This window comes from Pangasianodon hypophthalmus, chromosome 9 (genome assembly GCF_027358585.1).
Source record: "Pangasianodon hypophthalmus isolate fPanHyp1 chromosome 9, fPanHyp1.pri, whole genome shotgun sequence".
NCBI classification, from domain to species: domain Eukaryota; kingdom Metazoa; phylum Chordata; class Actinopteri; order Siluriformes; family Pangasiidae; genus Pangasianodon; species Pangasianodon hypophthalmus.
This window is the reverse complement of record NC_069718.1, coordinates 16,382,689-16,397,559: the sequence shown is the minus strand read 5'-3', so window position 1 is coordinate 16,397,559 and position 14,871 is coordinate 16,382,689. Positions and strand designations below refer to the sequence as shown.

At 38.9% G+C, this 14,871-nt stretch overlaps 1 protein-coding gene across 8 annotated transcripts in view; it reads left to right on the top strand.

Annotated features, from left to right (window-relative positions):
• The window catches only part of kif21a (kinesin family member 21A), a 43,821-nt gene that overhangs the window by 13,928 nt on the left and 15,022 nt on the right, over positions 1–14,871 (top strand). For 4 of the 8 annotated variants that reach the window (XM_026919177.3, XM_026919174.3, XM_026919178.3 and 1 more), the window contains exons 3-20: positions 2,796–2,978; positions 4,050–4,199; positions 4,292–4,426; positions 4,651–4,821; positions 4,924–5,039; positions 5,635–5,830; positions 6,090–6,279; positions 6,413–6,476; positions 7,980–8,180; positions 8,613–8,678; positions 10,342–10,426; positions 10,522–10,642; positions 12,191–12,379; positions 12,493–12,692; positions 13,010–13,117; positions 13,932–14,000; positions 14,329–14,471; positions 14,566–14,713. In XM_026919177.3, coding sequence (XP_026774978.3) covers positions 2,796–2,978; positions 4,050–4,199; positions 4,292–4,426; positions 4,651–4,821; positions 4,924–5,039; positions 5,635–5,830; positions 6,090–6,279; positions 6,413–6,476; positions 7,980–8,180; positions 8,613–8,678; positions 10,342–10,426; positions 10,522–10,642; positions 12,191–12,379; positions 12,493–12,692; positions 13,010–13,117; positions 13,932–14,000; positions 14,329–14,471; positions 14,566–14,713 — 2,535 coding nt within the window. The remainder of the gene's footprint in view (positions 1–2,795; positions 2,979–4,049; positions 4,200–4,291; positions 4,427–4,650; positions 4,822–4,923; positions 5,040–5,634; positions 5,831–6,089; positions 6,280–6,412; positions 6,477–7,979; positions 8,181–8,612; positions 8,679–10,341; positions 10,427–10,521; positions 10,643–12,190; positions 12,380–12,492; positions 12,693–13,009; positions 13,118–13,931; positions 14,001–14,328; positions 14,472–14,565; positions 14,714–14,871) is intronic. The other 4 variants (XM_026919176.3, XM_026919175.3, XM_026919180.3 and 1 more) reach the window with 4 other exon arrangements.

Genomic DNA, 14,871 nt, shown 5'->3' with positions numbered 1-14,871 from the left:
CATTTAAGGTAATATCATATTTAGCTAAACAAAGAATGAAATTAATTAAGTGTTAAAGTTGGAAAACCGGTTACACATTTTACAGTTATTATCATAGCAAAATAGTGAACCATAGCCTCATCAAAGCCTAATCACAGTTTATTAGCTAGCGCAGCAAATATTCAGCAAGAACCAGTGGGGCATTCATATATGCTATCCTTTAAATTTATCCCTTTTTAAAAAAAATTATCCATTTTTAAATAAAGTATTAATATATATACGTACAGTGCTTCAAAAATTACTTAGAATTTTACATAGGAAATCATTTGGCCTTGTCACTGAAAATATTGACGTGCTCAAATTGACAACATGTCAGCAACTGTAACCTAAAGGGATGTGGAAAGAGGACAACTAACATGCTGTATTTGGTGCTGTGAGAAATGTAAAAGACTGAAAACAGATGGAAACAATGGGAAGACAAACCAATGAAAAAATGGAGTCAAGGCACAAAAGAGAAAATAAACAATGTCAAAATAATAGCCAGTGAGCCACAGTGTGCACTGAGAGGGAGAATTTCACGACAACAACAGATAAATAATGGCATCTGTGTAGCATACAGTGCACAGTTGCGATACACGCTGTCCCTGAGATAAGCCTCCAACACTCAATGTTTACAATTACAGTCCCTACAATCCTGTAAATTAGCAACCCTGACACTAGGCTAATACTGACAAAGCTAGTCGTTCAGAACTGTTAAGAATAAATAAATTGTCATTAAAGTAAATACTCAAAAGTAAATACTAACATTACTGATGAGATAAGTATGGAATAAATAATACATATGCAGTTACTAGCTAGCAATTACCAATACACTCATATCCCAGATAAAGCTGTCTCCTAATCAATGTTTGTATGAAATAGTAATGAACAGATAAGTCATTACAATGAAATAAACTACATACAGGTTACTAACTTGCTGTCAGGTCCAATATACCTGTAGTTTTTTGGCAAATAGCAAGTAGCAGTTTGCTCTAAAATGTGCTGAACATACTGCAGACTGAAATCTTCAGAGGTATTGGGGAAAAGATCATACTGTTTCGGTTTTCTATAAAAAAACGAACAAACAAACAAACAAAAAGTATGCAAAGATTTACTTCCTTTGCTTCCTGACAGCCAGGAACGGCACAATGTGTAGCATTTTTCCTTTTGTCTTATTTAACTGTGCTACTGATTTACCTATGTCACTGCGTTCGTGGTAATGACTTCACAACCAAGACAAATGAAAAATGTTCTTGTTTCTTAGTCTCTGTATTTAGTTTGTAGACTTGGGGAAAATGGTACATTTTAAAACTTTGTCAAGCCCTTTGATTTTTGATCTTTAGTATTTCCATAACAAACATAAAGTCCTTGCAGTCTTCCATACAGATATATTTAATCCCAGAATGCTTTGTCTGTCACCCAGTTTGTTTCTAACTTTTCTAATCTTTCTCTCTCTCTCTCTCTCTCTCTCTCTCTCTCTCTCTCTCTCTCTCTCTCTCTCTCTCTCTCTCTCTCTGTCTCTTGCATTCTCACTTCCCCTGGCTCTTTTCATTGCCATGACAGCTGAGCTCCATTAAATGGCTCTTTTAGAGAGGCTTTTATCAGATCAGCTGTGGTTCTCTCTTTTTAAAAAGAAGGGAAGACATTTATATTTTTGAACACAACCTATATAATTTACATGAATATGTCATGTTATGTTATTACACAAAGCTACTGTGTGTGCATTTTAGCTGTTCCGGTCTTTCACATCCTGATATTAATCCTGGTTTTATCCACAGTGCCTGTAATGAATCAATCAACCTGATCGCAGGAAATGCTCCCATTTTCCACTCATTCACTCACTCACTCACTCACTCACACACTCATCACCCACTCATTCACTGATTCCACTGATTCATTCACTCACTCACTAACTCACTCATTCAATGATTCATTCGTTCACTCACTCACTTCACTCATGCAATCACTCATTCACTAATCACTCTCTCACACATTCATTCAATCACTCAATCACTCACTCACTCACCACTCTCACTCACGCAATGGCTCAATCACACACTCACCACTCACTCACACCACTCATGCACTCACTTACTCACAAACTCACCATGCATTGACTCACTCACCAGTCACTCCCTCACTAACCACTCAATTCCTCTCTCATTTACTAACCACTCACTCATTCACTCACTCTCATTCACTCACTCATTCACTCACCATGCACCGATTCACCACTCACTCACTCACTCACTCACTCACTCACTTACTCACTCACTCACTTACTAACCACTCAATTCCTCTCTCATTTACTAACCACTCACTCATTCACTCACTCTCATTCACTCACTCATTCACTCACCATGCACCAACTCACCACTCACTCACTCACTCACTCACTCACTCGCTCACTCACTTACTAACCACTCAATTCCTCCCAAATTTCTCACCACTCACTCACTCCCTCCTTCATTTACTCACCACTCACTCATTCACTAATCACTCACTCCCTCCCTCATTTATTCACCACTCACTCACTCCCTCATTTATTCACCACTCCCTCCCTCCCTCATTTACTTACTCACTCACTCACTGATTCTCTCGGTCACTCATTCAGTGACTCACTCACTCTTATATCTCATTTCTCAGAACATTGTATTCTTTTCTATAAATAAAAAAAGTTAATCCAATTAAACATCACTGTGTCACTAAATCACATTTTGGTAGGTGCTATTTATTTATGACTCATCATCACATTAAGGAGAGGTCTGTTTTTGCAGACTGGTTCGGGGAAGACATACACGATGGGCACTGGCTTTGACGTGAGCATACCAGAAGACGAGCTGGGCATCATCCCGCGAGCAGTCAGTCACCTTTTCAAAGGCATCGAGGAGAGACAGCAGGCAGCAAAAGAACAAGGACGCCCAGTGCCCGAGTTCAAGATTAATGCTCAGTTCCTGGAGGTATTTCCTTCACTGAGAATGTTTTCCTTGTCATGCTTTTTGGGCTTCACCAGTCTAAACTAACATCATCTGGTGGCCCTCTGCTTTCCAGTTCAGGGGTTCAAACCCACGCCCGTGTGATTAGATCTTTAACCCCTGAACTACCGGGGCCAAACGTTATACAATCGTTATTTGGAATAGCAAGCACGGAGGTTGACTGTGCAGTCAGGAACGCAGACCCTGATGTCATGACACACAGCCAGCTTTGTTTGTGCTCGACTGTGTCCCCTGCACTGGCTTTGCTGTTCCCATGGAGACACTCTGCTTGGTGTCCAGAGGCTTAGCTATTTCAGGAGCTACTTAATGAAGATGAGGGTTATTTACTGCATCTGTCTCACTCTCCCTCTTCCTCTTCTGTACATGCTCCCAAATTAAATCCTCACCCAAATGCCACATTCAGCTGTTTGAAATAGGGGGCAAGAGAGGCCAAGTGCCAGAGTCCACACACACAAACACACACATATACGCCTAATGCATTTTATATATATATATATATATATATATATATATATATATATATATATATATATATATATATATATATATATATATATGTATATATGTATATGTGTGTGTGTATATGTGTATAATTTTACATATTATATACAATATTATTATGTGACCTTCCTCTATGCATGTTTCAATGTTAAGGTTTTATTATAACACAACATATAATAGTAGCCTAATCTGTTAGCATGGTTCACAATATTATGACGTTAGTTTGTTTTAAAACGGTTACTGCTTGTTTACTTGTGTGTTATCGGTGCAAATTTAACCAAAGAAGAACCAAATTAAAACATAATATACATACAATATTGCTGTATATCTTATCATTATACTAATCATGAGCAATGAAATTTTTTGTCTGTTTGGTTTAATGCAAATTAGGATGAAATTCTAAGTTTCAGTTTTTCTTTTTTGTAAATTGAAGCTTAATTAATAATAATGTGTATGTTCTAACATCTTTTCTTTTTCGCTTATGTATGGTTGTTTGTGTGTGTGTCTGTGTGTATGTGTGTGATGTGACTGTAGTTGTATAATGAGGAGGTTCTGGATCTCTTTGACTCCACGCGTGATATGGAGTCCCGAAAGCAGAAATCTCACATTAAGATCCATGAAGACGCCAGCGGCGGCATTTATACTGTAGGAGTGACCACACGCACTGTTTCTTCAGAGGCTGAAGTGAGTATATGTCCTTCAGCATACTTGGTCTTGTTATTGGTATTTTAGAGCAATTAACTATTGCATATTATATAATTTATGCTGTGTTATAGATGATGCAGTGTTTGAAGCTGGGCGCTCTCTCACGCACCACAGCAAGCACTCAAATGAACGTACAGAGCTCTCGCTCACATGCCATCTTCACCATCCACCTGTGCCAAGTGCGCATGTGCACACCTTCAGACAATGTAAGAGTCTCAGCTTTTCAGTTTCAGTTCCATTGCTTTCAATAATATGACATAGAATGCAATATGTACATGATGACACTTTCCTCCGTTATTTTTTGTAAATATATAAATATTCACCCATCAGGCAGTTGTCAGAGTCACTTATCAGAGTTGCTTATCAGTAAGTTGCTCTCTTAATTAAACAGTCTGATTGAAGTATTACTTTCTCACTTTTCCTCGTTCAGAATGCCAATGAGACTGATAACCGGCTGGCCGATGGCTCGTCTGACATGGATGAGTTTGAGACACTAACAGCAAAGTTCCACTTTGTGGATCTGGCAGGTTCGGAGCGGCTGAAGAGAACCGGCGCCACTGGGGAAAGAGCCAAAGAGGGCATCTCCATCAACTGTGGACTGGTGAGAGCTGGTGCTCTAGATTTGTGTATTTGTCAATTGATGTGTGAGTTTATATGCAGTATTTGACACTATTTAACTCATTACCTCATATCTATGATGCAGTTGGCATTGGGGAATGTCATCAGTGCCTTAGGAGACAGAAGCAAACGATCAACACATGTGCCTTACCGGGACTCCAAACTTACTCGCCTTCTCCAGGATTCTTTAGGCGGCAACAGGTTTGTTTGTAATGAGTCAGCCTTAAAAGAGATGTTACAGATCAGTATTTGACCTTTATTTGACCTTTGGAGTTCATAAGTTCATTTTAAATGGGATGCATAAAACTCTTGCAGTTAGTTGCATGACAATTTTCTTCTTCTTTTTAGTAGTAGTAGCAGTAGTAGTAATAGTAGTAATAGTATATAAGTTATAATGTAATTATGATAAATAAATATAATAAGTATTATTAAATGCAGTTAACTGTGGTATTATGAGTTTGGTCAAAGTTGATTAAAGCTAGATAACATCGTAAAATATCACACTGGTGTATTTTTTTTGGCTCAGTAACAGTCTTATTTTGACACGACATTTCTACATGTAAGAGAATATTAACTTATGAAAGAAAAGCTTGTTTTCTGTTTAATCAAAATAACAAAATGATAACAAGTTGGCTGAATTATATGATATCCATGATTATCATATTGTGTAAAATAATTGTGATGAGCAATTTATTAAAGTGTAGCTTGATTATATGATGATTAGAATTTTGAATCCTTCTTTAAAGATAGGATGTCTTTGGGTTTACAGTTTTTTCCTTTTTTGTCTGTACCATAGCCAAACAGTGATGATAGCCTGCATAAGTCCATCAGACCGGGACTTCATGGAGACACTGAACACCCTGAAGTATGCTAACCGAGCGCGTAACATTAAGAACAAGTTGGTGGTGAATCAGGACAAAGCCAGTCAGCAGATCAGCGCCCTGAGGACAGAGATCGCACGGCTGCAAATGGAGCTCATGGAGTACCGTACGGTGAGAGAGCCGTGTCATTGTACCAGGCATGTCTGGAACAGTTTCAAGTCCCGGATCACCAGTGTTACTACACAACATAACATGATAACAAATGAAATGCTGCTAGACAACCCCTTTTTGGTCTTTAATGATTAGAGGTTTACAAACTCATTGGTAATTCCAGTGTAAACTTTCCAGTGTAATGCTACTCTTCTGTGCTGAAATTCACGACAGATGTGCTTTAGTTCGTGAGTGATGTTAGGTTTGGCTGTGCATGCAGGGCAAGCGTATGGTTGGTGAAGACGGACTGGAGAGCATCAATGACATGTATCATGAGAACTCCATGCTGCAGATGGAGAACCAGAACCTACGTGTGCGTGTCAAAGCCATGCAGGAGACCATCGACGCCCAGCGAGCTCGCCTCACTCAGCTCCTCAGTGATCAGGCTAATCAGGCTCTTGCTAAAGCCGGTATGCTACTTGTGTGTGTATGTGTGTGTTCCAGTACCCATATTAGTCATATTATAATAATTACATTGCTTTGTAATTGTGTCATTATGCAATTCCTTTGCCATATGCAAAATACAGCATGTATTGTGTGCAGGGGAAGGCAGTGAGGAAATTGGGAATATGATACAGAACTACATCAAAGAGATTGAAGATTTGAGGTAAGCTCTTTTTTTTACATTATCATTTGTGTTAATGACCTAGAAGAATCAATTCTGCTCGCTGACTGACTGACTGATACTGACTTAGACATTGCTTGGGATATAGTATGTACAGTAGTTGGAGGTATACACCTAAAACATGGACCAGATATAAACTTGGTGTCAAGAGTGAGCCACAGGAGAGATGACGAACCTAATTGCAAAGATGAACTCAAACGACATAAAAGTTCCAAAGAGTTTAATAAAAATCCAAATCCAAAAAAGGGCAAAAAAAAAAAAAAACAAGATGCAAAGGTTATCCACAAAGTTCAGTCAGTAAATTCAAAGAATTCATCCAATATGTAAATCCACAATGCAAAAATATCTCCTCAAAGAAGTAAACCAACAGAAATAGAACCTCAGGGCAAAAGGTAAAAAACAATCACAAAAAGGTATCAATAATCCAGCAGGCAGTAACAACACTGTTACTTACAAGAGCCACGAAAGGCTGGCCTTAGCACATCTAAACACCGAGCAAGAAATTAAGAAACAGGGCAACTTAAAGACACACAAGGGAATGAGACACAGGTGGCAGCAATAACACTAATAACAGACAGAGGGAACACAACATGGGAGAACAGTGAGGACCTTTAGTGGCCAAAACACAAAATAACAAGTCCAGAATCCTGACACCCCTTAAAGAAGGAATATCAGCTTTGCAACTGTGGGTGGAATCCTAACTTCTGTCATGAAAAATGCCACCTCCTGCAGGAGAATTGTCTAGTAGTTCCTACTAATATTCCAATATTTGGCCAACTGAGAAGCCAGACTGTGGAAAATTTAAAGAGAAATAAAGTGACAGGGTAACACACAGCTCCTGATCCTGAGCTCAGGTTACTGTCTGTTTTTTCTGAGTTTTGCGTGTTCTTCCTGTGTCCAATTCTGGGTTGTCTGGTTTCCTCCCATCTGCTGAAAACATTACAGTAGAGTAGGGGAACTAGCTAAACCAAATTGCCCCTAGGTGTGAATGTATGAGTTAATGTGTGTGGGCTTGCTAGTCTTGTTTTTATTATGATTTTATTTTGATCTTAATATGTCCATCATTTTCTCTTCATTATTCTTTAGCAGACATTGCTTACTTAGACAGTTTGTTTACTCAAATTGGGTTAATAGCGTCTAAGTTGAAATAAAAACTAAGCAGTTTGTACATGCTGTCTGTAAGGTCGTGTTAAATTGGCTAGATAAATTCAATCATGGGATTAACTTCTGTGAAGTATATACATAAATATGACTGACAAATCAATGTAATAAAGAAAATGTCTGCCTTAGATACATTTGTAAACATATTCCTGAGTCATAGCATCTGGAGCAACAACTCAACCTGCCATATTTTTCTAAACTTACATGGCACATCTATCTATCAGTAAAATAATTATGGTGTTTTAAATCGAATCCTTTGAATCAAATAAGACGGTGATGACATTGCAAGTCTGTAGCATTTTGTTTATCTTTTTTGTGTTTTAGGGCAAAATTGTTGGAAAGTGAGGCAGTGAATGAGAATCTGAGGAAGAATCTGTCCCGAGCATCCAATAGGTCATCTTTCTACGGAGGGTCTGCAGCTTTCTCTCTCGGTCCTGACCCGTCCCAAGAGACCGCTGACATCATTGAACTGGCTAAGAAGGATCTGGAGAAACTGAAGAGGAGAGAGAAGAAGAAAAAGAGAAGGTAAAATGAAAGGCAGTGAAGGATAATGCGAGGCTTGTTCTCTCTGTGTGAGGTGGTATGGGGAGGGGAAGTTGTCTTGGTAACACTGTCCTCTTGATGTCTCATCCTGTGAAGCTGATACAGTGTTCTCTGAACGGTGGGTGTGTGTGACTAATGTCAGCTGTACAATTACACCAGGCAGTGTCATCTTAATGACTATTATTATTACAACGTACTGTAGTAACTTTTGCTTGTCTGCCGTTTCGGGACACTGATGAGTTTTACGTTTAAAGAAACAACAAGGGAACTATGTGGTAGAATTACAAAAGCTGAAAAGAGGGTAAGCAGTATAATACACATAGATCTTAGATCTGTGGCTTTTCCCGCTCACTCACTGATGTCCTCTTCCTTCCTCTTCTCCTCTCCCTGACCTTTGCCCTCTGACCTGTGAAGGCTCCAGCAGCTGCTGGAGGAGAGGAGAGTGGAGGAGGAAGAGGAGATGGAGGTGGAGGCAGTCAGGTTTGTCATTGTCTCACACCTGCCCATAGAGTGTCTTCCCTCTGAAGTCCTCTTACCCCTGACCCTGGCTATTTTATCTCTTTTTTTTTTTTAAGCAGGTAGTTGCCACACTTGGAAGAGAGCCACCAAAAGAGTGTATTTTAAGCATGCATTATCATGTGAACAATTATTACAGCTTTATTACTCTATTTACTGCTTACTCATAACATGTTCATGTGTTTCTATACAAGACAAGACTCTCATTCTTTTAACTGTGGTTTGGGAACTACCTGATCATTAGTTCACCATTGCTTTTGGTTATGTTTTCAGAACACAATGAATAAAAACAACAGTTTCATTTTTTTTTTAATGATTCCCTGCTCAGTTTGTACCTTTTCATTTAGGTTCTCAAGAATGCTTTGGCCTTTAATGTACTTTTATTTTTGTTTAGCAACAATGCTGCATTTCATCTCAATGCAGCAAAGTTTTGTTTCATTTGTTCCCAGCTTCCGCACTGGATTTATGACATACTTATTCAACAAATACTAACTTTATATTTATATCAAACATTATAAATGATACTCAGGGATTTTATAATGAAATTATTGTTGACTGGACAATAACTATTTTTTTTTTCTAAACAACAAAGATACAAAATTTCTCTCTTTTACAATGCCTGTGTTTATATGCAAAGACATTTTGCCAATCTGAATTAATTCATTCTGATTGCACTGAACTGATTATATATACATCCTAAACAGGGCTGTCTATATAAAATCTCTGTTTATATGCATGTTTCATGTAATCAGATCCAAAGTTATGCATGGGGTTTATTGTCAGTGTTACCATAACAGCTACGAGCGTGTGAGTTCTGTCAGTATGTAAAGATTTTTAATAGCCGTGTTCAAGTTTTAAATTATTTTCTCTCACAACAAAAGGTCATCCAAGTGTGATTATTTAACAGACAGCAAAAAGAAGAGTTTGTGACCACAGATAGGTTGCTCATTATTTCATATTTGGCTGATATTCTGGAAAAAGAATGCTCTGGTTGTTGAAAATAACACAAAATGCACACATCATTCATTGGTATAATGCCTTTACTCAGCTTCTTCCCTTCTTTTTTTAAATTTTTTTTTACCATCTGTATGTTCTGTATCCTCGGTGGAATGTCTGACAAATTTCCAATGTTAAGCCAACATTTTGAGGTCAAGTCATGTCCCATATCTGCCTTAAAATGTCACAATTATTTAAAATAGATTAAGCTATAGTGATATAATTTACAGTAAATATGATCAGACAGCTTCACGTTTATTATTCTCCTGTTCAGTGGATTGTTAAAAGGATCGCCCACCTCTTTCAATCGCATAGAAATTTAATTCAGATTGCCCTCAATCTGTTTACTCTGTATCAATTATTGTGTATACATGAACATATTTATTGAGCTATCAAGACTGAGCTATCAGTCTAACTATTAACAGATTATTCGGCTGCCTGTAAACGTAGCTATTCATGATATTACTCTGTGACTCCAAAAAAAAGTTGAATAAAAATACATTTACATCATCTATGAACCTGAAACAGATGGCATCAAAAATCCCAGAGTATCATTAAATTCCATGTGAAATTCAGAGAACCTGGAAAGGGATGTTTCTTGTAATAAAGCTGCATATGTGATTGTGTCCAGTGCTGTAAAGGAAGAATTCCCTGATAATGAGCAAGAGAAGGGGAACGAGAGAGAGCAGCTCGAGCCAGCGAGTGAGGAGGCAGAGGTACACCTGGCACAGCTTTTCTGAGATTTATTCTGCTAATATGAAATATCTCCATATATCAAATATCTGATTGTTTTAAATTTATTGTACTCCAGCAGGAGGCCCAGGAAGGCAGTGATCATGAGGAGGCTGAGGAAGAAGAGGAGGAGGAGGAAGATGAGGAATTGGATGCTGATGAGAGTTCAGATGATTCAGACTCAGAGTTGGATGAGAAAGGTACACTACTGTGGTTTTTATTAGCATGTACAGCATGTCCACTTCTGTCTTCTCTGTTCTCTTCTTTGCTTCTGCAAATATAGTAGTCTTTATCAACTGTTTGTGTCTGAACACCTCAAAGCAAAAGTAAACCTCAGATATATATGTATAGTTTTTGGAATTGCTCCAGAGCTTGTTGGTGCATTATGCATGAGCGTTAGAGAGGCATTTGGTTATAAAACTAGTATTAACGGTATAACAGTTTCATTTTCATTGTATGATGACCTTGGCAAAAATATCAAGATGTCACATGACATCTTGAAAAACGTGAAAAACACATGCTGAAATTTACATGTTTTTTTATGTAATATGAGCATCACCACTCAGACATGAATTTAGTTTGACTTGTTAAACTGAGATCGTTCTGGAACAATGGATTTGAACAATACCACTATCCTTTAAGCATGGTTCAAGTTCAGGGTTATTTGTCATGTACAAAGAATTATACACAGTACACTCTCTTCATAGTGAAATTCTTGGTAACAGGTTTCTTATCTGTGAAGCATCGTGTGATAGACATATAGGGAGACTCATAAGGCAATGGTAGTATGCAAAATTAACAGTAAAGGCCATGCAATAGGATACACAACACAGGATATACACAGGTGCTCATGTGGTACACTATATGCACAAAAAGACAAGACATACTGGTGCAATACACGTAATTGAACATTACTGCACATGAACATGAGTCTGATATTGCGCAGTGGGTATGTGCATGTTGTGCCTGTCTGTGTGGAGTGCAGAGAGAGGAGGGATGATGGTGAGATGAGTCATCTCCCTGTAAGGTGCAGTGAGTGTTTAATGTCCAGTAAATAGACAGCAGTTATGCTTGTTTGAGAATGCGGATTGCTTGCGAGAGTTAGCTTCTCCTGAGTTTCTCTGTGCTTACTCCAGTCTTTCCTGACTGAAGAAGGGAGAACAGTTTGTGCTTTGCAGGAGTGAGATCTCTGATGATTTTTCGCACTTTATCCCTACACCACCAGTGGTTCAGTTCGTTCAGCCGAACATACTACACTTTTCAGGGCTTTGTGCTCCTGTTTGGTTCTGTTTCCATACCAAACACAATGTATAACATTACATATTTTTTGTGACTGGAGAGCCTAAAGACCACAACTAATATCATTCAGGTTATAAAATACTTCCCCACAGCTGGTTTGTTCTGTTTTGTGGCATCTTTGGTCATTGTTCAATGATATTATCACAGGGAGACCGTGAGGGCTGAAAACAGTACAGATTCCTAAGAACCGCAGTTATGGCAGAAAATGCATAAGGCTAGTTCAGCAAAAACTGCATAATTCTGATAGCCTGTACACAAATATACAGTATGCCCCTTAAGCTATTGTAGTCTTTTAAAAAATAACTTCAACCTTTAATATGTGTCATCAATAGGGAGCAAGTAGGCATTGTTTCAACGGATTAATGGGTATTTTTTTCAATTCTGGTCAAGGTGTCCTTTGGGGAAAAAAAAAGAACCCTAACCTTGTTGTGTTTGTGTGTATGGAATAGAGAACTTCCAAGCAGACCTGGCCAACATCACATGTGAGATTGCCATCAAGCAGAAGCTAATTGATGAGCTGGAGAACAGCCAAAGACGTCTTCACACCCTCAAACAGCAATATGAGCAAAAACTCATGATGCTGCAGAGCAAGATTCGGGACACACAGCTGGAGAGAGATCGTGTGCTGCAGAACATGGGTAGGGGATGCCACGGGAAAAGCATCACACCTCCCTTAATGCTATGAAGTATACATAACGATCTGTGGAATAGGTTTATAGTTATGGCTGCTGTGTGTGCTTGTGTCTACCAGGCACCATGGAGTCCTGTACCGAGGACAAGGCTAAGAAAATAAAGGCAGAGTATGAGAAGAAATTGGGTCTCATGAATAAAGAACTGCAGAAACTACAAGCCGCCCAGAAAGAACACGCTCGCCTGCTCAAGAACCAGTCGCAGTACGAGAAGCAGCTCAAGAAACTCCAACAGGAAGTCGTGGAGATGAAGAAAACCAAAGTATAGCATCGTTCCATTCTAAGAACAATATTCTTATATGACATAGTGTTAAAAAAAACAATTTATTAATAGACTTTAGATTATCTGCATAGTGGTCTAGCTGAGAGTAAGGCTTTAATAAGTCTTGGAGAATAAAAACAGCACCACCTAATGGTCAGATACCTTTATAGATTTGTAAAGAAAGCTCCAAAACCTGTCTTTGTGTGATAATCAATACATCTTTGGAACAATTACCTTTTCTTCAGTTTAACCTCATTCAAGCTCGTGAGTGTGTGTACACAGTCTGCTCTGACTGTTTGTGTGTTGACTGTTGCTAGGTGCGTCTGATGAAGCAAATGAAGGAGCAGCAGGAGAAGAACAGGCTGGCAGAGTCACGCAGGAACCGTGAGATTGCCACACTGAAGAAGGACCAGCGAAAACAGGAGGTGCTGCATGCATGGCCCTCAATTATTCATACATTCAGGACGTCTCTGTTCAACATTTGATATATATTTATGAGGCTGACCATTGAGGTCAGGAACCTCATTTTCACAAGAATACCATACAGCATTGTATATGAGTTCTATTTATCTTCTCATGAAATAGATTCAGATGTTTAGATTTCATATGCTGGTACCACAGTGTGCTATGCTAACCAGAATATGACTATGCAAATCCATATTCGGATGCCGAAAGCCCACTTTTGTGTGTGACAAATGCAATTTTGATGACAGTTAATAGCCTGCTAGCTATATGTTGAATGTCCATGGAGTTAAATGTAGTACAGTAACAGTAAATGCAAGTGCATAAGAGAAGAACCAGCAAACACCAGTGGTAGTTGTTCATGTATCAGAATTTACCAGAAATTACTGTTAATACATCATCAATATGTTGGTGAACAGCTTCTCATTTAAACCTTAGTTAGTCTAAGGGTCAGACATGAAGTCTGCATTTCTCCAATGTTGTGTCTTTTCTTTTGTAACAGCATGACCTAACAGGGTAGTGGGGGGGGGGAATTGGATGGCATAGGACATGAGGGTGGTCCTAATCTGCATATTCATGCATATTCATAGATCCTTCATTCTTTATGAAAGTAAAGGTATAGAATTGGTCTGATTGCATTTGAGTAGGTTCTTGGGGATTAAAATAATTTGATTATACAGTATAAATGGTTTTTAATAGTAAAATTGCATGTTCAGAGCTGCTTTAAAAAATCCTCAGTGTGAATGAGCTTTCAGCTTTGTGCTCCCTTTACTGCAGCACCAGCTGAAACTGCTTGAGGCCCAAAAGAGGCAGCAAGAGCTCATCCTGCGCAGGAAGACTGAAGAGGTAAAGCACTCTCTCTCTCTCTCTCTCTCTCTCTCTCTCTGTGTAAACACACACACACACAGCTACATTTGTCTTACTATCCTTGTGAGGACCTTCCACTGATATAATTAATGCAACTGATTGATGTTATTGACACCTAAATTTAACCCTATTTTTAATCTTAGTAAGCAGGAAATCTTTTGGCTCTTAAGTTTTTAGAAAGCTTTGTTAAAAAAAAAATCCATTTTCCTCATAGGGACCAGCCAAATTTGACCCCCAACTGCCCCCCACTCCCTCCCCCACGCACACAAACGCACATGTAATAGGTGGATGTTGATGTGTCCTGTAGGTGACTGCTCTGAGGCGGCAGGTTCGTCCCATTTCAGGAAAGATGAACAGGAAGGTCCTCCTACCTGACACTGTACAGGACTCTGCCCACAGAATGCCCAGCACACGCACACACACAGGATCAGGAGCTCCAAATGGAACCAGGTACAAGTTACAAATCTGCGTAGATGTGTGCAAATATGCATATGTGATTATGTGTTTTGAGGTCACGCCTCTTATAGTAGCTGTATGTGTTCAGCAGACTGTACCATCGCAGACCTGTGGGGATTTACTCTACCCGCGTAGCACGGGTTAAATGGCAGAGTCTGGAACGACGCATCTCTGACATCATCATGCAGCGCATGACTATCTCCAACATGGAGGCAGATATGAATCGCCTTCTTAAGGTGAAAAAAAATGTTTTAAAAGACTCACCTCCTTATTTTGCAGCCTTTCAGTAATTCATGTTCCGTTCACAAATTCAAGTGTAGCCGTTTTTGTTATGAACTAACCATGAAAATAAAATGTGCTAAAGCAATAAAAGCACAGAGCAGATGTGGCAGTG